General features: G+C 41.9%; 1 protein-coding gene across 1 annotated transcript in view; it reads left to right on the plus strand.

The window, feature by feature from the left end:
- Positions 1–25,827, plus strand: part of LOC129703105 (cilia- and flagella-associated protein 47-like) — a 422,488-nt gene that overhangs the window by 390,793 nt on the left and 5,868 nt on the right. The window contains exon 63 of the mRNA XM_055645303.1: positions 1,810–1,978. Coding sequence (XP_055501278.1) covers positions 1,810–1,978 — 169 coding nt within the window. The remainder of the gene's footprint in view (positions 1–1,809; positions 1,979–25,827) is intronic.

Here is a 25,827-nt window from a genome sequence, read left to right on the forward strand (position 1 = left end):
GGCCTGCCAGTCCCTTTACGATTTATATGCTCACCAGTGCTCTTTTCTTCTTTATGATGTTCCAAACAGTTGATTTTGGTAATCCTAAGGTTTGGCTAATGACTCTAACATTTGTATTCTTGTTTCTCAGTCTCATAATGGCTGCTTTGACTTTCATTGGCACAACTTTGGTCCTCATGTGGATAAACAGCAATAAAAGTTTCCAAAGGTGATGGAAAGACTGGAGGGGGTGGGAGATTGCAACCTTCACGTGGTCTGCCCTGTTTCGACAAATGCAATCAACCCGGTGTGCACAATCAAATAAGATCAAATAGAACAAGTTGTCCTACAACTTTAGGCTGTGTACGCCATATGCAAGATGAAGAAGAAGAAAGACTGGAGGAAAGACTAGGTGCTGAGAGCTCTCTTATACCTGCAATTAAATGCACCTGAGCAATTACAAACACCTGTGAAGCCATGTGACCCAAACATTATGGTGCCCTGAAATGGGGGGGACTATGTATCAGTGCTTCCACGCCTCAAAAAATAATTCCTGAAATAGAATTCCAAATTACCTGGAATTTGATGGTATTTCCCACCCCGGTAAGCCTTCCCCAACTGCGCATGTGCAACTGCTGCCCCAACTGCGAACAAGTGGATTCCGGGCCCACTGCGCATGCGTGGCAATACGGCGTCCCTACTGCGTCACCAGCGCCATTTTCAATTGTGACGTGGCTGATGGGTCTCCCCCAACTGCGCAGGCGCGGATGGTCGTAAATGTACAGTTACACACTTTTTTACCGCTAATCATCCCGCGGGCCTGATTGGGCCCTTTGGCGTTTCCCCATGCGTGCGCAGTGGGCCCAGTTTCCGCGCGTGCGCAGTTGGGGCAGCAGTCGCACATGCGCAGTTCTGGAAGGCTTACCGGGCTGGGAAATTTCCAGAAATGTCCTGAAATTATTTAATTTCCCTAAAATTACCCGAAGACAACCAGAATTTCCTGAATTTCGGGTAATTTCCTTCAGTGGAAACACTGCTGTAATTTCTACATGGTGAAACCAAAGTGTAAAAACCACGTGTGATTTTTTTTCTATTATAAATCTCAAATTGTGGAGTACAGAGGCAAATGTATGATGGGTCTTTGGCCCATACATTATGGAGGGCACTGTAAATGTTGATGTACTCATCTGGTTGATAGTAAGCTAATGAAGAGATAGTAAGAGAAAGAAAAGGAATAGAGGAAAATATAAAAGCTGTGAAATGAAGTCGGAAGTGTGGGAAACGCCCAGCAGATCAGACAATGTCTGTGCAGAGAAAAAAAACGGGTCAATACTTTAGATCAGGGGTCTCCAAACTATGGCTGGCGGGCCACATCCAGTCTGCCACGAGATTTTATCCGGCCCGCAGCTAGCTCTTAACTCGTTCCGTGTGGCGGGCAATTTCGCGGTTCTGGGGTAGATTTAGAGATACAGCGCGGAAACAGGCCCTTCGGTCCATCAAAGCGATGCCCGTACGCACTAGCACTATCCTACACACACTCAGGATGAATTCAATTAACCTGCAAACGTGGAGTGCAGGAGTAAACCAGAGAACCGGGAGAAAACCCTCGCAGGTACAAACTTAGTACAGACAGCACCCGTAGTCTGGATGGAACCTGGGTCTCTGGCACTGTGAGGCAGCGACTCTACCGCTGCTCCTGTGTTGCAAATGCAAGTTGTGCGGGGTGGTCTCGTGGGGTGGAGAGTTGAGCGAGGTGGGTGGTGAAGGTGGTGGGATTTTTGAAATTGTTGCTTCGAAGTAGTTTTTGACTTAATTTTCTTTAACTTTTAGGAATCCCATACCATTCACAGCACTATTCCTACCTTGTAGTGATCCGGAATTTGTGGTATCACCTCAAGCTGGAGAATTGCTTCCGCTTGGCACAACTGGGACTCTAATTACTATTGGATTCATCCCACGAACGTACAGCAAGAAATACAAAGCAAGACTGCTCATCCAGGTGAATATATTAGACAGAAAATGTACATGTTTTAATTTTGCTGATCCAATATAGAGTCCATTGCCCTTAGACATTTAGAGCAATTAACTTACCAACCCCCATTTCCCAATAACATACAGGTTGGTAGGTTAATTGGCCACTGTAAATTGCCCCATGTATGTGGATGAGTGATAAAATCTGGGAAGAATTAATAAGAACATGGGAGAATTAAAACAAGAAGTGATCAATGTAGGATTAGTATATAAGGATGGCTGATGGTTTGACCTGGTTTGCCAAATAGCCTGTTTCCATGCTAGACGCCTCTATCGTGGCCACCCAGCCGTTTAAGGGAAGGAGACACTCATGAATATGCAAACTCAAAATCTCACCTTATTTTAAAGGAAACATATCAGGCTGGATCGTGGTTGGTGTGGACTGCTGCCCACATTTAAACCCCATGCTTTTCCTGCAGCTGCACCTACCTTTAACAACTCAGTTGCAGCCAAAGCATGGGGCAGATCAGGACGTGATGGGTGACGAGGCCTAGTGATTGATCTTGAGGTACACCCATGAAATGCTTTGAAGGCATTTTGACAGCTTGCTTTTATCACTAGCGTTTGATCTATTTTTAAAAGTCCCTGATAATTCGACAGATTTACACAATCAAAAAATAAACAACTTAATGCGCTTAAAAATAACTTAAACTACAGAAGATTAATTTAAAATTTGAAAAAGCTATAATAAAATAATACGTTGAATAAACAAACCAGTTAACTTTCTGGTCAATTTTAGCAACCCTGTTCAAAGAATAGGATTTTTCTGTGGCAATGTAAAGCAGAGGAACTAGCTGCACAGTGCACCCAGCTTCTCAGCCCAGGACATTAATGCTGTACTGCTGGATCATTGGTAGTAAAGCAGGAGGTCAGTGACATGCTCACCAATATAGAGGTCATCAGCTGCATTTCTCTGAGGGATCAACAACAAAACAGTCTTGACCCGAAGCGTCACCTATTCCTTCGCTCCATAGACGCTGCCTCACCCGCTAAGTTTCTCCAGCATTTTTGTCTACCTTCGATTTTTCCAGCATCTGCAGTTCCTACTTAAACAACTAAACGGAAGTACCTTTCAACCCATATTGCACAAATTCAACAGACATTGGTCTAGATACTGGAACCTGCTATCCAACAGTACATTGGTAGTAGCTTCATCAGTGTCATCACCTTTGTCACAGAGTCTGCAATAGTTCAAAACACTTACACCCAACCATCTTTACATAAGTAAATAGAGTTCAATGTTAAATACATGTGAATTAAAATAATCCCTAACTAAAAGTGCCAAAGATAGCACAATAAGAATGACTAAGTTTGATTTAAATTCCCTTTTACCAATATATAAGTATGATTGTTATTATCTGTACATAACAAACTCTGATCTTGTTATCTTCCGGTTTGGCGGACTTTCTATTTGCGCAAAAACGGTTCGCGATAGCGCTACGATTTTTGCCAGTTCAATCACCATTCTCCTCTGCTGTGAGTGCGCCAAGTTTTGTTCCGATCGGTTGAATGTCGTAAAAGTTAGCGAGGTTTAAAAATCTTAAAAACCACGCGTGCGCAGATCGATCTCTTTACCTGCCAGTCGGCGCCGCGCGGATTAGTCCCTTCCCCTGTCACAGCCCAGGACGGTCTGCCTCTTCCTGCGCCATCACGTCTTTACTGGAGCTGAGGGTGGCAGGCGGAGGTTTCCAGCCATACTTTCGGAGGGACCCGAAGCAGCCCCGCCCTGCCCCAAGCAGCAGCCTGGCCCCAAGCAGCAGCCTGCCCCAATCAGCAGCCCAGCGTCGGAGACCCGACCCAGTCCAGCCCAGCGTGGGAAACCCAGCCCAGCCCAGAGTCGGAGATGACGCCAAACGGAAAGTGGAGACTCTGATCCCGGCGGTGGAGAATGACCAGCGACCAGCGCCCGCTGTGAGTCCCCATCGCACCTCCAATTCCAGCCACTACCCCTCTGGTCCCTACGCTGGCTCCTCCCCCCTCCCCCGTGATGCCCCCCTCTCCCCCATGGCTCTTCCCCGCCTTTTCTCCGAGGTCAATTCCCCCCCACCCACACAACTTTCCCCCGCCCCACACCCCTCCCCCCTCAAGCCCCCCCCTGCCCACACCCCCCCCCCGCCCACACACACACACACACACACACACACACACACACACACACACACCACACACACACACACACACACCCACGCACACACACACACCCACACACACACACACACACCCCCACACACCCACGCACACACACACCCCCACCCCCCCCCACACCCACGCACACACACACCCCCCCACAGTTATTGTTAGTCATTGAATGGTTTGCTGACATAAATCCCATGTTTAATACTATAATATGTGTATAGTCTTTCAAAAGCCAGTTCTGCCAGAAATTCATAGTAGGATGGAGAATGCCAGGAAGTGGGAATTTGTCTCTGTTGCTCTTTCTTTATTACTTCAACTGCTGCAACAACTTTCAAAATTGTGCCTGAAGGAAATCCTAGTGCTTTAGAACAATGTAGATTGGAGGCAAGATTCATAATTTTCCAAAACCTCACAGGTTTAAAACTCACAGGCAGGCCCAAGGTTCTCTGGACTAGCTTTCAAACACTTCAGAAATGTGTCCTTTGCTGATCACCATGCAGTCTTCTGACGCAAAACTTCCTCACTTCTGGTAACCTCAGCTACTACAGAAACAGTATGAGCATCTGTGTTCATACCACCAGTGAATTATATTTTCCTCTATTTACCTTTCCTAATGCTGCTGTTGACTGGATCCTGTATGGCATTGTTGGACCACAGAAAATTCAGGAGTGTTTTGTTTAAGTTTTTTAGACATTTGAAAATAATTTAATGAGGTCAATTGAAAAGGAGATAAACTTATCTAACAACACACGTTAGGTGCAGGGATAGGCCATGGGATAGGGATGCAGAAATCAAGAATAGGGATTCAGGGATCAATCTTGTCAGTCATTTGATAAGATCACGGCTGACCTGATTATATCCTTAACTCTCCATTCCAGTCTTCCCAGAGGTAACCTTTGCCTCTTAGTTATCAAGCACCTATCTATACCTTTTTTAAATAATTAACGACTCTGCTTCAAATTCCCTTTGAGAAAAAGAGTTCTAATGACTCGAGCACTTCTGGACGAATAAACTTCCCTCAACTGTCCTCAATGGACAATCACTTTTTTTAAAATGATGACTCCTTGACAACCATGATACCATAGGAGAGAACAATTTGGTCTATATCAGGGGTCTACGAACTATGGCCCACAGGCCACATCCGGCGTGCTACGAGATTTTATCCGGCCCACAGCAAGCTCAGCGCAGGACGGAGTGTGTGTCAGTTAGGCGTCAAGTCGATTCGAGTCGGGGAGCACAGCAGCCCGGAGCTGCTCTTAGTATTGTTACAGGACAGGTCCCTCGAAATGTCAGAGCCGAGACATCACAGGGCCGCCGTGAAGAAGCGTGAAATGGAGGGGGCGGGGAGGGGGGTTGAGAGGCGGCGGTGGTCAGAATGGGTTGGCGGCGCGTTATAACGTGCGATGGTTCCTCTCTACCCCTTCTCTCTCTCCCCTCTCTCCCCCTCTCCCCACTTTCTGTGTGCCGTCTCTATCTCTCTATCCTCTCTCTCTCCTCTCTCTCTCTCTCACTGCCTCTCTCTCTCTCTCGCTCTCTCTCTCTCCTCTCTCTCTCTCTCCCTCTCTCTCTCTCCTCTCTCTCTCTGCCTCCTCTCTCTCTCCCTCTCTCCCTCTCTCTCTCCCTCCCTCCCTCCCTCTCTCCCTCTCCCTCCCCCCCCCTCTCCCCCCCCCTCCCCCCCCCCTCCCCCTCCCCCCCCCCTCCCCTCTCCCCCCCCCCCCTCCCCCTCGCCCTCTCCCTCTCTGACATTTCTTTATTGTTTCCTATGGCCCGCAAAATTGTGCCTAATATATAATGTGGCCTTCATGCTGAAAAGTTTGGAGGCCCCTGGTCTATATGAAAGAGAGTCTGGATAACAGCAATAGAAAGTAAACATGAATGAATTGGCAAGATGTTTTGAGCAGCGTCTGTTAGAAGCTGCCTGCACTTGATTCATACCCCTCAATTTCCTGAATGCTTATGTGTCTGTCTAAAAGCCACTTAAGCACCATAATATAGATCTTCTTCCACCACCATTCAGCAGTGCATTCTGAGCATCTACCACACTCAATTTGCCTCACCAATCTCCTCCAAGCCTCCCACTTATCTTCAAGCTATGCCCTCTATAATTTGACACTTCCAACCTGGGGAAAAAAATCTGACTATCCGCCTGATCTATGCCTCTCATAATTTCACAAACTTTCTTCAGGTCTCCCCTCAGTCTCTGGTTCTCCAGAGAAAAGATTCCAAGTTTATCCTTCTTCTAATTAATACTTTTTAATCCAGGCAACACCCTGGCAAATCTCATCTTCACCTTATTCAAAGCCTCCACACCCTCCCAGTAGTGTTGGAGCCAGAACTGCACACAATACTCCAATTATGGCCTAAGCAAGTTTTTATGTAGTTGCAACATGACGTCCTCACTTTTATACTCAATGCTGCTTGATGAAACATCATAATAAAATGGGATAAATGATAAAAGGGTCGCAAAATACATAAATAATGCACAGTTGTAATATTAAGATATTTTGTTCATAATGAAAATAATTCTGCACATATGAGATTGGACCATGCAATCTGTCAGATCTAACTTTGATGACATGAAGTGAAGAGTTGGTTTGCTGAACAGGTTACATACTCATTTTTAGCAGAGAAGTATTTTAGTTTTGAAAGGAGAATTCAAAAAACAATTAAGCTCTGCGGGGTGTTTTGGCTATTTTCTCATTGAATGAAAAGGAAGTTTCGTCCTTTTTGTTTCTGAGGGTTGCTAAGGCAGCTCAAAGAAATGTGAAAATGTTTGGTCGAATTTTTTTCCTGCAGCATTGTACAAGTAAAACTAATTTGAAAAGACTCAATGCATTTGTAACATTTAATTGCTTTGGTTGTGTTCTATTTATAAAAGAGGTAGTTTAAAGGATAACAAAGGAGGGTTTATTGTGGGAGGCAGTATTAAACTTGAAAATTGGCTGTTTGGTTTAAGCTTTTGGACGGTATTGTTGAAAATAAAATAAAGGTCGAGTTTACTCTAGGAGCTCTGGCCCTTGACGATAACCATCTGATCAGATGCATTTTTCCAGCATTATTCCTAAAATGGTAGCTTTGTTGTCCTTTATCATCATGAACGGTATAAATACTCACAGTTCTCATTTAGTGTTCCTCATGAGATTGAAGGAATGTTTCAAGAAAGGACAAGAGCCTGGAAATTCGATTGCATAATGCATGTATCATTCGATGGCATGCAATCTAATGATTAACACTTTGTGACATCCCACGTACTTCCACATTTCAGGGCTCCCTACCTTGATGCAACTTTCATTGATGCCATTCCCTGTGCAATACTCCTTTCGAAATATCACTGAGGATCTTGGCCTGGAGGCACTCATCATTGGAGTTGCCCAGTGAAATCTGGATACCTGCTAGATACGTCACTTCTTCATTCCCCCCATTGGCCTGTACAAGTACTCCCCTGATTTCCATCCCTCAATCAGCACCCATCCCTCTGATCCCACAATCCCTCCAAATGGAAGCCGTGATTCTCACTCACTCCCTATACTTCTTGGCCCTCCACACACCTATTTAATACCATCATCCCCAGCAGAATGGTGGACAAACTGTCTGATCTGGGTGTTAATGCAAGCACATGCGGATGGATTAAGGACTTTTTAACAGACCGCCCACAGACTGTCAGGATGGGGTTCAATTACTCCGCAGTCCTGACACTCAGCACAGGAGCGCCACAAGGTTGTGTGCTGAGTCCCATCTTGTATACAATATACACTTATGACTGTATACCAACACGCAGTACAAACAGGATCATCAAGTTTGCGGACGACACGACTGTGGTGGGACTGATAAACAACAACGACGAGTCTGCCTACAGGGATGAAGTCCAAAAACTGACTGTCTGGTGTACCAAAAACAACCTGGTACTCAACCCATCAAAGACAAAAGAACTGGTCGTTGACTTAAGGAGGAAGAGGAACCTGCTCCTTTATACATCAAAGGAGACATGGTGGAGAGAGTCACTGGCTTTAAGTTCCTGGGAATAAACATCTCCCAGGACCTCAAATGGCAAATGAACACCGTCACTCTCGTGAAGAAGTCACAGCAGCGGCTGTATTTCCTGAGGTCTCTGCGGAGAGCAAACGTCTCACAGCCGCTGCTGCTGTCCTTCTACCGATGCGCCGTGGAAAGTATCCTCTCCTATGGCATCCTGGTGTGGTTTGTTAGCTGCACTGTGGCTGAGAGGAGGGCGCTGCAGAGAGTTATAAAAACTGCACAGAGCATTACAAACGCTCAACTGCCCTCCTTGGATGATATATATAGGGCCCGATGCTTGCGCCAGGCCACAAATATCAAGCAGGACACATCCCACCCTGCCAACCACCTTTTCACTCTGCTACCCTCTGGTAGACTAAAAAATAGTGTCTACCCATGTGCGATAAAAGAGCTTAATTCCAACAGAGAACACTGGGGAAGCAAAATGTAATTCCAAGAAATGCAACATTCTTTTTAATTTTTTTTTAAATACTTATTTATTATTTTTACTAATAAGTGTACATATGTGTCAATGGTTGTCGTGTTTGTATTTTTTTAACCGGAGGAGATGTAATGGAATTTCGTTGCACAGTAGTGTGCAATGACAATAAATGTATTCATTCATTCATAATGCTGATCCCCAATCCAATCCCAATATCTCTTCCACCAAAAGTGAGCCTTCCCTCAGCGACTCCCTGAATGAATACTTTTTTGTCACTTGTGATGAGTCACAGTAAAATTCTTTGTTTTGTATACCCAAGGTATGCAAAGAGTCGCCACCTAAATGGTGCCAACAAAGTTACAAAGTAACCCAGGCCAGGTCCTCCCTCCTTTGTTCCGCCCCCTCCCTAGCTCCCTACACCAAGTGATGTCCATTGCTCAATTCTAACCTTTCCTTACAAAGTAGTAACAAGCTATGCATTTTTTGGCTATTAGAGTTTACAATGCTCAGCCTTGGGTGCATCTGGTTTATAGCTGTAAGCCAACAAGACAAATTGTTATTGCTGCCCTGCTGATGTGCCCCGTTTGCACATCCTAATCGGTGCAAATGTATATAAAACATAGAACAGTATAGTGCAGTAACAAGTCCTAGGGTCCAGCGATGTTTCTGCAGACGGTGATGCTAATTTAAACTGCACATCTACCTGCACATTGTATATATCTTTCTATTCGCTGCCAGTCCATGTGCCTGTCTAAATGCCTCTTAAATACCACTATCGTTTGTACTTCCCTCACTTAGGTTTCAGACACCTAAATCTGTGTAACAAAATTGCCCCACTGATCTCCTTTTCCCACTCTTACCTAAACATTGTGCTGTCTAGAATGTAATAACGTTTGGATGAAAATGTTTAAAAAGTGAAATAGTTCATATTCAAAATGTCATAGCTTTGCAGTTCTGCCTCTCCCTTCAAGACTTGTAAACATTATTCCATCATTATCTTTTTTGGCATTATGTATTACTTCTAAAGGCAGTGCCAGAGTAAAGCCTAGGTAAAGCCCAAGTTGACGGTCCTATGCTCATCATTTATTCTGTTATACACAGAACAGAATTATATTATTGCTGGATTTGTTGTCTCCCTTCACATTGCAGGACAGATGACAGATTGCATGTGCTTTCAACTTGCAATCTAAATGCAATTTTCAGTTTGTGTCATAATTTTTTGGTCACCTTTTATCAATACCCAGGGAAGACATATGCAAAGCAACTGGTTATGTAAAGTTCAGTTGCTTTTCTCATTTGCAGATACAAAAAAAACAGTGCCGTTTCCTTCAAAGTCAGTTTACACTTACTGCTGAGCTTTGCTGTTAGTGGCTTTCGTGTAGTCAACTTAATGAGTTTGATTTTGACACCTCCTAATTCAGCAATGTAAGTTCATTAAATTGACAGTAATGAAATGTAAAATGTTTCAGTAATCTAACACTTCCTTTTTCTGTACTTGATAGAAACATTAACAATCCAGAGTATAACTGCACTTTTTATAGAAACTTTCCCCTCAAGTTTAATGATAGGAATGTCAAAGTTTATGACGTGCAGGTATATGTTCTTCATTTCAACAAATCATGTAACATGAACATGTGTTTTTTAAAACGGTATGGCTAAGTCTAAATATTAGTGTGTAATCACATCGGTGTGGATTATATTATGTTTGTGACAGAAGTGTAATAAAACACTTGAAATGTTTGGATGAATACTCCATACTCTGAGTACCCTAACACCAGAGCAAGAGATCAGTAATATATCAAGATTTTTATTCCTACTGCATTCACACATCTGTCTGTGATTCACAACTTCAGCCCTATATCTTGCCTTAGCCGAAGCTGGGTTGTGAATACTGTCCAAGTACTTAATGCAACCTCCTCTGAACCCAATTGTGCCTTATTTGCAAAACTTTCATGAATGCCACGGGATTCAGCATTCACACCAAACAGAAAGAGGAAAGTTGGCTGTTGCTGCTTTTCTCAAAAACAAGTACAGGCAAATCTAGATGTATTTTGACCATCAGCCCTGTAATTCAGTTGGCAACAGTCTGAAGAAGGAAAGTGCCATGGAATTCTATTCATCCCCACCAATGAAGCTCCAAAATAAATATTTAAGTAGTATATGCATGAAATTCAAGTTCATGGCACTTCCCATTTATCCCCAGTTCTATGCAAATAGAAGTCTTTTTTTTTGGAATGGAGAGTAATTACAAATATTCTGGTCAAAATGTGTAATTTGCTAGAGCATTTACATGTGATTTGACCAGTAACATATACTCCCCAGAAATACAGCATAATTAATCCTCATGCAACACCAGTTTAGCGCAGAAATTGATTGACTTTGGTCCAGCACATAGATGTTATTGGTCTGTCCCAACTCAAGCAGGTTTCCATAACATAACTTCCTTTGCAGTAGTGCCAGTGAAAGCGCCACTTACACTGAAAGTTCAGACTTAGCCAGTTTGCTGAAGAGCTGATTGGAGGCCAGCTGTTCATTTTAGTAACTGGGCCTTCAAGGCATTCCAGAACTTCCACAGAGCCCTTTGTCATTTCATATCTTGGAAACATCGTAAGTTAACTTAATATTGCATTGACTACTCTGACTGAATTGAAGCTTCAGGCCCAATTATGCAGATGCCGCATGCAAGTGGAGGGAGATAGTGCGGAGTGCTCATGTCCAAAGAACATATCCTCTCTGCATCCAAAGAGAAACATTTTCATATCCCAATCTCACCAAGTTAAAATATCTGTGATATTTTTTCAGTCATTGTAAAGGAAATATGCCACATTCTGTAGCTAGTCCATGAGTTACTCTCCTGTATCCAAGATCATCATCACAATAAACATCCTAACCTTAATGATCTGCACCATATCTGAGTTTTCTTTTAGCTGCAGTAACAGGGAGGTAATGGATGTTCTCTATTCCAGATAAAGCAGGCTTCTGCTATTACTGAGGCTAAACACGAATGTGCACTTGCCAGCATTGCAGGTTCTCCAAAGTACAGCTAACAATAAGTCGTGTGGATATGGCACCAGGCTACTTTTCAAAATTCACGGAGGGAAACCCAAATGGTCGGTACTGGGTATCCAGAAAGCTCACGTGATTTTTGCATTCTTTGGGTGTCCACTTTGCCAACCATTGTTCATAGTCACAGACCTTTATTACAGCATAATTTCAGGCTTTTCGGCCACAGTCATCATTGCTAACCAAGTTTGTTCTACTTGTCTTTGCTTGGGTCATTTCGTTCCAAACCTCTCCAATCCATGTACCAATCCAAATGTCTTTTACATTTTCTCACCTCTATTACTTCCTCTGAAAGCTCCTTCCATTTTAGCACCACTCTCTGTGAAAAAGTTACCTCTCAGGTCCCTGTTAAACCTTTCACCTCTCGATTTGAAACCTCCTCTTCTGTGATATGAACTATCATCAAGCAATCATGTCTATCAGGTCTGTAGTATATGATGATTGCATCTAAGGGGATTGCTAGCTCTCACTCTTCTTGCAAGCCACCAATTCCAGCTGGATGTCACTGCAATGAAAGCCTCAGCACCATGAAGACTCCTGTAATGTTATCTGTCTACTCAAAAGGAGATTCCACTCCGTATGCCCACCCAGCATTAAACTGCTCTGTACACCAAACAGGTCTTTGCACTCAGTCAACGTCTGCTGCACAACAAAATCACTTTGGCCAAGTAATCAGAAAAAATGTAATATCTTATGACTACCATTAACACACCACTCCGTGGTTTCATCACAATCATGACACATACAACAGTGTGGTGCTAATTGACCTTCCACAACACTTTGGCCATTTATTGTCAGCAGACAATGGAGATCATCATGGACTGTTCTTGAAGCTCAAACCACCGTATAGTTGTCAGTCACGGTGAGTATTACCATGCACAGATGCCAAAAAGATTCATGAAAGATGGAACCAACCAACTAAGTCTTACCCTCAACAGTTTTTTGGTCGAAAAATATATATGACCATATCAATTAGAAGCAGGAAAAGGTAATTTGCCTTCTTGTGTTTGCTCTGCCATTGAATAAGATTATGGCTGACCTGATTGTAACCTCAACTCCACATTGTTGTCTATGTGCAAACCTTTTTGCTCTCTCATAAGGAATCTGTCTACTCTCTACTACACTTTGAGGAAGAGAGTTCCTGAAACAAAGCCTCTGTCTTAAATGGTGGATCCCTTAATTTTATACAGTGATCTTTATCTTCAGATTCTATCACAAGAGGAAACACCCTCTTTATATTCATTCAGGATTCCTCAGGTTCTTGTATGTTAGAATCAAACACCCTCTCACTCTTCCAAACAGCAGCAGATACATGCCCAGTATCTAATTTTTGTTCCACAAGAAACCTGCCCTTACCAAATAATTGTCCAGTAATTGTCACTAAATTGTTTCCAATGCATCACTATCCTTTGCTACAGAAGGAGACCAATACAATGCTCAGTACTCAAGATCTGATCTAACTAATGCCCTTTGCAACTGGAGAAAATGATCATACAGCTATTATTGATGACTAACAACATCCATGCTTATGGAAATGAAATGAGCATTGCCTCATGAGATTCAAGGGTAATTTACCACTACAATCAATTGTGTTAATGTATCAGTTCTATAGCCTGTTTTTTATACAGTCGAGTGAATTTGCAATTTACTATTAAGTTTACTGTGAATAAAATGGATCATGAGATTACTTTAAAACTGGTTATTCAAGTTAATATCACCTATAAACATAATGTACAAAGGATGATCCTGGTAAAATGTACACTCTCACTGCTAAATACCATTTAAAAATTAAGCAGTTGGTTTGGAAGACAAATATGGTCCGCAATTTGATATTCTCATTAGTACCGAGCATCCTTCAGATTCATTGAGCTCCACAATGTAGTGCAAGAGCAAAAACTAACTTGTTCAATTTCCATCACAGCATAAATCATCACACGTAGTCATAGAATTATACAAGGAGAAAATTGGCCCATCGGCCTAACTCGTCCATGCTAAGTTACCTACCTGCGCTAGTCCCATTTGCCTGTTTTTGTTCCATATCTCTCTCAATCTTTCCTATCCATGTAGCTGTGTAAATATCTTCTGAACATTACAATTATACCCGTCTGTACCACTTAATCTGGCAGCATATTCTATATACCCACTGCCTATGGTGTGAAAAATGTGCCCCTCAGATACCCTTTAAATCTTTCCACATTCAACCTATGCCCCCTAGTTAGAGGGAAAGATAGATTAGCCATGATTGAATGGCGGAGTAGACTTGATGGGCCGATAACCAAGTCTGCTCCTATACATCTGCTCTCTCCTCGGTTGAGAAACTGCAGGTTTCCATAGCTACAAAGGGCATTAAAATTCAGGTTCCCTTCACTCTGATACCTGACAAAAGTCTGAGGTAGACAAAAAATGCTGGAAAAACTCAGTGGGTGAGGCAGCATCTATGGAGAGAAGGAATTGGCGACATTCCGGGTTGAGACTCAGACTTGCAAAATCTGCTTGAGATTCAGACATTGCTGCTCAGAAAATTCCTGCTGAAAATGCCAGACATGTTGTTGCAATATAGTTACTGCATGTGATATGGAAACTTGGTTACATTCTTTAAAATGGCATAATGGTTAATGGTGTGTTAGGTATATGTATCCCATTTCAGTTTTGACATTGAGTTCATTGTGCTACTTTGCTTCTCCTACCACGGCCTTCAGTCCACCCCCAGAATTACTGCCTGTGGTCCATACTAGCATGTACCTACCACAGGTCCAATAAGATGGAGCAAACACATCGGGTTCACATAAATCTGTGTGTGAGAGCATTTTGCACAGTATTCCAGGTGGGTGCCTGGACCATTATGATAAGACCATAGGAGCAGAATTAGGCCATTTGGCCCATCAAGCTTACACCACTATTAATCAGGGCTAACAAATTTAACCTCCTAACCCCAATCAAGAACCAATCAATCTCCACTTTGTCTTGGCCTCCACAGCCGTCTGTGGCAATGAATACCACAGATTCACCGCTCTCTGGCTAAAAAATTCCTCCTTATCTAGGTTAAGGTATGAACTTTTATTCTGAGGCCGTACCCTCTGGTTCGAGACTCTCCCTTTACTGGAAAAATCCTTTCCACGTCCACTCTGTATAGGCCTTTCGGTTGGCTTCAATGAGATCTCCCCTCATTTTCTCTTCCCTTTTAGAAGGTAGTCTACACCTTTATTCCTTCTACCTGAATGCATGATCATACAATTTGCTATGCTGTTTTCCAATTGCCACCTCTTTGCCCGCTCTCCCAACCTGTCTAAGTCCATGGCAGCCACCCTGCTTCCTCAACACTACATGCCCCTCCACTTATCTTCGTAGCATCCACAAACTTGCCCAGAAAGCCATCAATTCTGTCATCCAGATCATTAACAGATAACTACCCAACACCGATCCCTGTGCAACATCACCAGTGACTGGTAGCCAACCAGAAAAGGCCCATTCTATTCCCACTCTTTGCCTTCTGCCCATCAGCCAATCCTCTTTCCATGTTAGTACCTTGCCTTTAATACCATGGGCTCCTACCTTGTTTAACAGCCTCGCTCGCTGCACCTTATCAAAGGCCTTGTGAAAATCCAAGTAAACAACATACACTGACCCTCATTTGTGTATCCTGCTTGTTACCTCCTCAAAATACAGCAACAGATTTGTCAGGCAAGAGCTTCCCTTAACAAAACCATGCTGACTTGGGACAATTTTATCATGTGCTTCCAAGTAGCCCAAAACTTTATCCTTAACAATGGACTCATTAATTATAGGCTAGTTAGTCTGACTTCTGTGGTTGGTAAAACTTTAGTTTTACCAACCACAGAAGTCAGACTAACTAGCCTATAATTTCCTATTATTTGCCTTGCTCCCTTCTTAGACAAAGGAGTAGCATTTGCAATGTCTAGTCCCATGGAACCATTCCTGACTCTTGTGATTCTTGAAAGATCACTACCAATGTCTTCACAATCTCTTCAACTACCTCTTTCAGAACCCTGGTGTGTAGTCATCTGGTTGAGGTGGCTTATCCAACTTCAGACCTTTCAGCTTCTCAAATTGGAATCTTGGGAAGATTTTGCAATCAAAGAATAGCATCATATTGCTCTTTCCAACATGAGCGACACAGTGTCGCAGCTGGTAGAGCTACTGCCTCGCACACCAGAGACCTGAGTGCGATCCTGACCTTGGGTGCTGTCTGTGTGGAGTTTGCACGTTCTCCCTGTGACTGCATGTGTTTCCTCCGGGTGCTTCAGTTTCCTCCCACATCCCAAAGTTATGCAAGTTTGTAGGTTAATTGGCTTTGTAAATCGCTCCTAATTTATAGGGAGTGGATGAGAAAGTGGGATAACGAATGAGTGATGGGTGGTCAGCATGGACGCAGTGGGCTGAAGGGCCTCTTTCCATGCCGTATCTTTAACCTAAACTAAAATTAAATACATTTTCAGGTACAATTTCCAGTACAACACTATTTATTTGAGAAGATAACATAATGTGCAGTACATTTGATAATTTATGTGCAATGAACATTATTTAGTTTGAATATACATCAAGCTTAACTTTACATAATATCCATAATTTTGAAAAATCTACTCAGTTTTCCCATGTACAAGGATCAAGTAAGATCTCCAAAAATGAATCAGAACACATGACTTCAATAAAAAACATTTTTGAAAATTTGAATATTTTATAGTTAATAGAGTTTTAATTAACTCCTCCAACAGATGTAATTTGGTAACAGCTCAGTCTATAGTAGATTGATCTCCAATTAAGGTATGAATGAACAATCAGGCCATTCAGCAGTCTCACTGCAGAATTAATGCAGCTTAAAAGTTACAGTTTGGGCATTGAGCCAGAACTGAACTTTCAGCTCCAAAGCTTAGCCCAGTAATAAAACCACTGCAATTGAAAGAAAACTTGGGAATAACAAGGTCTTGCTGGAAAAAAGAGATGTGGTGCTGAGATGCAATTACTGTTTCTGATCTGGAAGCAGGTTTGCAAATCCCAAGATACTTCAAAATGATGTCACCTCTGCAGTGCGGCTGGTATACAGTAAGTGGCAAATATTTTGGCACAAGGGGATCCTCGTTAAATTGTGATATTGAAATTGTGCTGGACTGTCTTCCCCACCACTCTCAGTCAAAATTACTGTAGTGTTCCACCCTCACCAGCACACACCTCACTGGCCATCATCACCCAGACATCATCTTCACCCAGCCACCCAGCATCTGCAGTTCCTTCTAAAATCCAGCATCTGCAGTTCCTTCTAAAATTCAGCATCTGCAGTTCCTTCTAAACCAGTGAGCAGTGAACACCTCATATTCCGCTTGGGGAGTCTGCATCCTGGTGGCATGAACATTGATTTCTCACAATTCTGTTAACCCTTGCTGTCTCCTCCCCTTCCTACCTCAGCCTTCGGGCTCCTCCTCCTTTTTCCTTTCTTCTCCCTGCCTGCCCCCCCCCCCCCCCCCCCCCCCCCCTATCAGTCTGAAGAAGGGTTTTGGCCCGAAACGTTGCCTATTTCCTTCGCTCCATAGATGCTGCTGCTGCACCCGCTGAGTTTCTCCAGCATTTTTGTGTACCTTCGATTTTCCAACATCTGCAGTTCCTTCTTAAACATTCTTGCGTATGGCGAGCACAGCCTAAAGTTACCCACTAAAGTTGTAGGACAACTTGTTCTATTTGATTGTGCACGCCAGGTTGATTGCATTCGTTGAAACAGGGCGGACCGCGTGAAGGTTGCAATCTCCCACCCCATCCAGACATCAAAAGGCACTATGGTAGAACAATGAGGAAGGCTCGGCTGGAAAATAACTTTGACATATTTAACAGCGTGTAATACCCAGTAAAGTTCGCCTTGGGGCTTTGTTGGCTATAAAAATATGTTGTTGACATTGATATTTAAATGACATTGAGAAATATTTAATAACCTATGAAAAAGAAAGTTATAAAAAAAATATTTTCAAAAAGCAGTTAACATAAACAATTAATTGAAAACATTAGACTAATGGGAAATAATTTTGTTAATCCAATTTATTCCTATTGTGACTCTCCAGTCAATGGGAGGCCTCAGATCCTGTGCTATGACCAATCCGATGCAGGATTCAAGCCATGCTTTCCTCGGCATAGTTCTGAGGAATCCAGGCAAGACTTGTCTATGGTGCATAATGCATGAGTGAATATCCAGGACTGCTTGATGTTGCCTCTTTTGTTAACTCTGTAGTTGACTCTAAGCAGAACACCAGACTAACTGATGAATTTTAACTGATTACTTAAAAAAAAAATCAGCAATGCAGCTTTAAAGCAAAAATACCCTTTCCAAATGTCAACATGGAATGACCTTCTTAGCTAATCTTTGCAATACTGTACACAACCTATCATTCAGTGAGTAACGTAGTAATCTGGTTATTTACTAACTAATCTATTTAGAAATTGCAAAACTTGATTTTGTTTGGAACATAGCTGTCGACTATTGGGAAGAGGGTTTTGTATGATTTGTAGGAGGATGGATTTAAAGAATGGATTATGGATTTGTTCAGCCAACACAGGTTGATGCAATTTAAAAGACAAATAAGATAATGTGAACTCAAGGCTGTTGTTTTAAAGCCAAATAAATAATATTAAATATGCTTAGTAAAAGTCACAAAGTGCTTTAGGAACTCAGCAGGTCAGGCAGCATCTCAGAAGGACATGAATAGGTGACGTTTTGGGTTAAGAACCTTGTGTCTGTCAAAAATATTTACTTTTGTTTTCTTATGTGTTCATTAATTTTCATTCAGAAATGTATTCAGAAGTAATTGGCAGCTCCGTGATGATAATATTAAACTTGGACGTGCATTTTAATTGGGCAAGATGGAAATTGTTTCATCTGTTGCATTCATGCCACCTCTGTTTGACTTGATGGTGATGGTGATGCCAGGCCACTTTAAACTACAGTAGTTCCTGTGGTAATTGTATTCCCAGATTAATGTTTGGTCAGGAATGCCACCTTCAAGTGATTTTTAATGAGATGAATTGCTATTTCAGAACTCATTAAAATTCAGCTGCTTCATGTTGGACTACAGATCAGAAATGGGATAACCTTTGTCACCATGAGATTTCAAAGTGACAAAAGGAACGCTAGGTTGCTCATTGTTTGTATAGGAACATATGCGATGGAAATGAAATATTGCACCATATGTTAAACAAAACATTAAATAGAATATACATATCATTCTGGAACACCAGAGATTCAAGGATGTCCAATTATATATATTTTTCAAATTTACTGTGTGCTGTATAGAGTAGGTCTACATATGATGCATAAAAGAAACATTAGAGAAATTATTTCAAGGGCAATGTTATGCATATTGCTGTAGGTACATCACAGTAATACTAATCAGATCCCACAGAGACCAAAGAGAAGATAATTTTACAGGTTTAAACAGTGCTGCATCTATTTGGTATATTCAGTTTTTGGTGAATGTACTTTTAATTGAAGTATTATGAGTACTGGGAAACTAATCACATTTCACTTAGACACCCACTGACTATATGAAAAGCTTCCAAGTTAGAAACAGTGTGATTAGATTGAAATTACTGAGCCGTCCACTCTGTTTCAAGAATAAGCTGCAGGTGTAAATTTTGAAAATAATTTTCTTTAGTCTACCAGGTGTCAGAGTGTTCGGTATTGCCACTGCAGAGGGCATTGTGCACCCAAACCCAGTAGGAAGAATCCTGGACTGATAAAACTATGTCAGTTATCAAGGTGACAGGATTTATTTGGCTGTGGTCCTGAACACTTAATTCAGTTTGCTTAGACTGAGTCAGCAATAAATTGGATGAATCATTTTACAATGGAAGATTGTGAGCTGGTTTGGCTACACAGGACAGATTCTTGACTCAAAGTTTGAAAATGTGTATGGTGTGTATAATCACCGATGAAAGATTTTTGAACATAGCTTCTTTAAACAACATAACACAAAACATATCAGTTGGTCAAACATGGCATGAATGGTTTGTGGTTTCTTATGTAATCAAACTGACTGCTGCATCTACTATTAGAGGGGATGAAGACAAACTCCTCACTAACGGGATTATAATGCTCACCTATAATGCATTCTATTATAAGAAATAAACTGCTCATTAAGGACCAAGGCAAGGATAATTGAATAGTATTTAAAAGGTACAATTTCAGCTGTTAAGATACTGTGGGACAATTTAAGAATATATTAGATTTTTTGTAAATGATGGAGCCAGGTTGAATACAATAAACATTTTGAATTTAGACAGACCTCTACGGATGAGAGGTTTTTTTTTTGTTTTTGTCATGATGAAAATCCTCCCACATTTAATGTATTTCCCCCCAACTTAGCTTCAAGCAGGTACAGGAGCTTATCTTTTGTTTCACTCAGATTTATTAATATAGATTTAGATTTATTATTAACACATTCTCCCACTTGTCAACCCACTTCGTAACTGCAGTAAACCCCATTTCACCTTGCCACAGTGGAACCAAATTACAGCTATTACTTGTATGAATTAAAATATTTTAGTGGCACATAATGTCCTAATAGCCAAGTATACCAAAGATGGATTTAAATAACTGAAAAGTAAAAATATTACTTAAGATTTATTCAGATTTTATTGTTCAGTTGATCCTAGTCCTGCATGGTGTGAATATTTCAGAACCAATAGTTTTTAGCATGATTCATTTGGATAACGCCTAATCCATTGCTAATTTATATCCCTATCTTTTTTGTTTGTTCAATTATGATAAAAATATTGAAAATTGGTGTATTATTCACATCATTTTAGTTCTATATTTCCACTCCCATTTGGGCGGCACTGTGGCGCAGCGGTAGTATTGCTGCCTTAAAGCATTTACAGCACCAGAGACCTGGGTTTGATCCTGACTACAGGTGCTGTCTTTACGGAGTTTGTACATTCTCCCAGTAACCGCGTGGGTTTTCCCCGAGATCCTCGATTTCCTTCCACATTCCAAAGACGTACAGGTTTGTAGGTTAATTGGCTTGGTATAAAATGTAAATTGTCCCCAGTGTGTGTAGGATAGTATTAATGTGCGAGAATTGCTGGTCGGTGTGGACTCGATGGGTCGAAAGGCCTGGATTTGTGATTAAAAAAATCACATGCAGTTTAAGTGCACAAGGCCATTTTTATACATTTTGGTTTCACTGTGTAGAAATTACAGCAGTGTTCATACATAGTCCCCCAATTTCAGGGCAGCATAATATTTGGGACACAGCAATGCCATGTAAATGAAAGTAGTCGTGTTTAGTGTTTTGTTGCATATCCTTTGCATGCAATGACTGTTTGAAGTCTGCAATTAATGGACATCACCAGTTGCTGGGTGTCTTCTCTGGTGATGCTCTGCCAGACCTGTTTTGCAGCCATCTTTAGCCTACGCTTGTTATGGGGGCTAGTCCATTCAGTTTTCTTTTCAGCATATAAAAGGCATACTCAATTGGGTTCAAATCAGGTGATTGGCCACTCAGTATTTACCATCTTTTAGCTTTGAAAAACTCCTTTGTTGCTTTAGCAGTATGTATGGGATCATTGTCTTGCTGTAGAATGAACCGCCGGCCAATGAGTTTTGAGGCATTTGTTGAACTTCAGCAGATAGGATGAGTCTATACACTTCAGAATTCATTATGCTACGAGCATCAGTAGTTGTATCATCAATGAAGATAAGTGAGCCAGTACCTTCAGCAGCCATACATGCCCAGGCCATAACACCCCCACCATTGTCTTTCACAGATGAGGTGGTATGCTTTGGATCTTGGGCAGTTCCTTGTCTCCTCCATACTTTGCTCTTACAATCACTCTGAGAGAAGTTAATCTGCGTCTCATCTGCCCGTGAGACCTTTTTCCAGAACTGTGGTTGCTCTTTTAAGTACTTTGTGGCAAACTGTAACCTGGCCATCCTATTTTTGTGGCTAACCAGTGGTTTGCATCTTGCAGTGTAGCCTCTGTATTTCTGTTCATGAAGTCTTCTGCAGACAGTGGTCACTGACAAATCCACACCTGACTTCTGAAGAATGTTTCTGATCTGTCGGCCAGGTGTTTGGGGATTTTTCTTTATTATAGAGAGAATTATTTTGTCATCAGCTGTGGAGGTCTTCCTTGGCCTGCCAGTCCCTTTGTGATTAGAAAGCTCACCAGTGCTCTCTTTCTTCTTCATGATGTTCTAAACAGTTAATTTTGATAAGCCTAAGGTTTGGCTGATGTCTCTAACAGTTTAATTCTTGTTTCTGAGTCTCATAATGGCTTCGTTGACTTTCATTGGCACAACTTTGGTCATCATGTTGATAAACAGCAATAAAAGTTTCCAAAGGTGATGGAAAGACTGGAGGAAAGACTGGGTGCTGAGAGCTCTCTGCATTAAGGAGGCAATTAAACACACCTGAGCAATTACATACGCCTGTGAAGCCATGTGTCCCAAACATTACGGTGCCGTGAATTGGGGGGACTTTGCATAAACACTGCTGCAATTTCTACATGGTGAAACCAAAATGTATAAAAATGGCCTTTAATAAAATTTGACAATGTGCACTTTAACCACACGTGATATTTTCTATTACAAATCTCAAATTGTGGAGTACAGAGGCAAATAAATAAATGATGGGTCTTTGTCCCAAACATTATGGAAGGCACTGTAATTCCTCTGTTTATCAAATCTCTGCATCTCTTCTTTATCTGTTTAAGCATTGCAAGTAGATTGGGCAGAATGAAAAGAATGATTTTTTTTCCCACTTTTCTGATTAATTTTCTTCTTTCAAATGCCAATAACAGGTAAAAGGTTAAACCTGGCACAGGATGAAAATTTACCCTAAGTTCTCTGAGCTAAATTCATTTATGCAGGAATAACTTTGTATTGTACTCTATTTCCAAAATCTGCTTCCATTATTTTGGCAGCAGAGTGCATTTTGCAACCAATACTGTTTATGCGGAAACAAACACATTTCTACTTCATCTGTTTATTATGACTTTGATGGTTGTAGAATATCTCTGCAGCAACTTTAGCTCCTGTGTTTATGGATGAGGCAGTTTCGTTTTCATCATGAGAAGACAAATTGCCATTCGGAATGTGTAGGAAGAAACCTCGGATGCTGGTTTATTCTGAAGATAGACAAGAGTGCTGGAGCAACTCAGTGAGTCGGGCAGCATCTCTAGTGAAAAGGAACTGGTGATGTTTTGGGCCGGAACCCTTCAGTCCGAAGAAGGGTTCTGACCTGAAACATTACTTGTTTTTTTCTCCAGAGATGCTGTTTGATGTGCCGAGTTGCTCCAGCACTCTGTGTCTATCTTTGACATTCTAGATTTTTTTTTTTATAATTTAACCTTCAAGCACTACATCACTCGTGATTTTGTGATATAGTTTTCTCAGCACGAGTAACATCTTGTTGATGTTCAGTACCCAGAAGTGAATGCATTGCACCAGAGAGGGTCTGGCAATGTGTATAATATAAACTCATGCACTCACTTTGCATTCCAACCTACATGCAATGAAATCCATGTTCCATTCGCCCTTTTGATTACTTTTTGTATATGTACAAAAACTTTCAGAAATGTATTTTTACTTATGGTTCAAGAAATCCTTTTGCATTGCCATTAAAAACGTGGTACTCCAACTGTAACTGCTCAGACAGGAAGGCTCTGCAGAGGGGATCATTGGCGTCTCCCTACCCTCGGTACAAGAACTGTTCCAGAGCCGCTGTCTGAAAAAGGCTCTGAGAATAGCTAAGGACAAACTGCACCCCCTCCACACACACCTGGATCTCCTGCCCGGACTACCAGACTGCTAAACAGGCTGTGTTGGAATGCAAAGTGAGTGTGTGTGTTTTTATTATTCACATTGCCAGACCCTCTCTGGTGCAATGCATTCACTTCTGGGTACTGAACATCAACAAGGTGTTACTCGTGCTAAGAAAACTATATCACAAAATCACGAGTGATGTAGTGCTTGAAGGTTAAATTATAAAAAAAAAATTCTAGAATGTCAAAGATAGACACAGAGTGCTGGACTCCACCGTGCCCCTGTAAAAAGTCCTAAGGATGTTGGTGGGGAGTGAGGCCTGTTTGAGTTTCCTCAGGAAGTGCAGTCGCTGATGGGCCCGTTTGAAAATCCCAGTGTTGTTCTTGGACCAGGTGAGACTGTCTGTAATTTGCACTCCGAGGAACTTTATGCTCTCCACTCTCTCCACCGTGGTGCCACTGATGTTGAGGGGTGTGTGTTTTGGCTGCGACCTCCTGAAGTCGACAATCATCTCCTTTGTTTTGTCGACATTTAATGCTAAATTGTTGTTGCCGTACCAGTCCACTAGTTGTTTCACTTCCTCCCTGTACATTGATTCCTCATCTCCGCTGATGAGTCCCACCACTGTTGTATCATCTGCAAATTTTATGATCTTATTGTCCCTGAATCTGGCAGCACAGTCATGTGTGAGCAGTGTGAACAACAGCGGGCTGAGCACACAGCCTTGAGGGGAGCCGGTGCTCAACGTGATCGAGCCCCAGGTGTTCTTGCCAACAGGGACTGACTGCAGTCTCTCTGTCAGAAAGTCCAGGATCCAGTGACACAGGGTGGTGTTGAGGCCCAGCAGGGTTAGTTTCTCCACAAGTCTCTGTGGGATGATGATATTAAAAGCTGAGCTGAAGTCAATGCACAGGATTCTGGCGTAGGTGTTTTTGTTTTCCAGATGAGTGAGTACTGTGTGCAGCGTGGTAAAGATGGCATCCTCTGTAGAACGGTTGAGGCGATAGGCAAATTGGAGGGGGGTCTAACGATGAGGGGCTGGCAGTAATGTGAGGTTTCACCAGGCGTTCAAAGCACTTCATTATTATGGGGGTCAGGGCGACAGGGCGGTAGTCATTTAGGCAGGCAACAACTGGTTTCTTTGCTATTGGGATTATTGGAGGGAATTTGGAGGGAATTCATTAGATCCAGGCTTGCAGATGAGATTTAAAATAGAGCATTATGATGAGGAGGGTCAATCTGGAAGGAATGTTTTGCCTCCCCCTGTTTGAGGTGCAATGTATTTGCAGTCTATGATTTCCTAAAGTCAGTCATACATTCATATCTAGATTGTGACTTGCATTATTGCCCTCAATTTACCAGTCCCCTGGCTATTTGTGAATCATCTCCTCTTGCCCCATTTTCCTGCAAGAGGGAAGGAATGTTCATATTTGTGTGCACTGTGAAAGTGTGATATACTGCCATTAGTTGGAAGTGTATGTGTGTGTGTGTCTGCATTTGTGAGGTGAAAGATGCGCTTGAGTTTTGAAACGCGACATTAATGTGTGCATTGCACTATAGTTAGTAGTATGTGTGAACTGTTGTTTTTCCCCAATTCCCTTGACCAAACGTGAAGTTATCACCTGCTTTACAAGTTCTAAATTTGTTCCATTTCTCCAAACCCAAAATAAATTACTTTGCACTTTTTCACTTCACTTCCGTCTGCTAAAAATATTGTTCTTTCACACACTCCTTACCAATTTATTGTTTCTATTCACACACCTACAGTATAAATGAATTTCACACAAAATGGGTGAACCAAATCTTCAGGTCAGAAACATCATGCAGCTTCAAACCAGAAACTCACTTTACTGCTTAAAATGCAGGTGATAGATTATTTAAAATTTAGGACAAAATACCCTATTTCGCAGATCTGCGAAATTTCCACCCTCCATCGACAATCATAGATTGTACCAGGAAAGAGAAAAAAGTTCTACCAAACAATCACTGGTCCCTAAGTTCAGCTGTTTTGACCTTGCATACACCCTCCCATGTAAGTTTCCATGAAACAAGTATTTTACAATGAATTATCTATTGGAAATACAGACAAGATCCTCAAATGAATTACTACTGCTAAACCACCAGGGGTGCCGAACGATTGGCAGCGATTGTTTTTTCGTCTTTTATAAAAATTTTTAGTGTGTTTTAAAAGTCCGTGTAAATGTTCTCTGGTTTGTTTTATGTGCAGGGGGGAGGGGGAAACTTTGTTTTTCAGTTTCTTACCTTTCCGGAGACGCAATGTTTTCCGGGTAACGTTTCCAGTCGCTCTGCGGCCTTTCATTGATGGAGCTGGAAGCCTCCTCGGACGGACCTTGGGCCCCACCGTGGGGCGTGGACATACCATCAAGAGCTCGCAGTC

The sequence above is a fragment of the Leucoraja erinacea genome, chromosome 13 (assembly GCF_028641065.1).
Source record: "Leucoraja erinacea ecotype New England chromosome 13, Leri_hhj_1, whole genome shotgun sequence".
NCBI classification, from domain to species: domain Eukaryota; kingdom Metazoa; phylum Chordata; class Chondrichthyes; order Rajiformes; family Rajidae; genus Leucoraja; species Leucoraja erinaceus.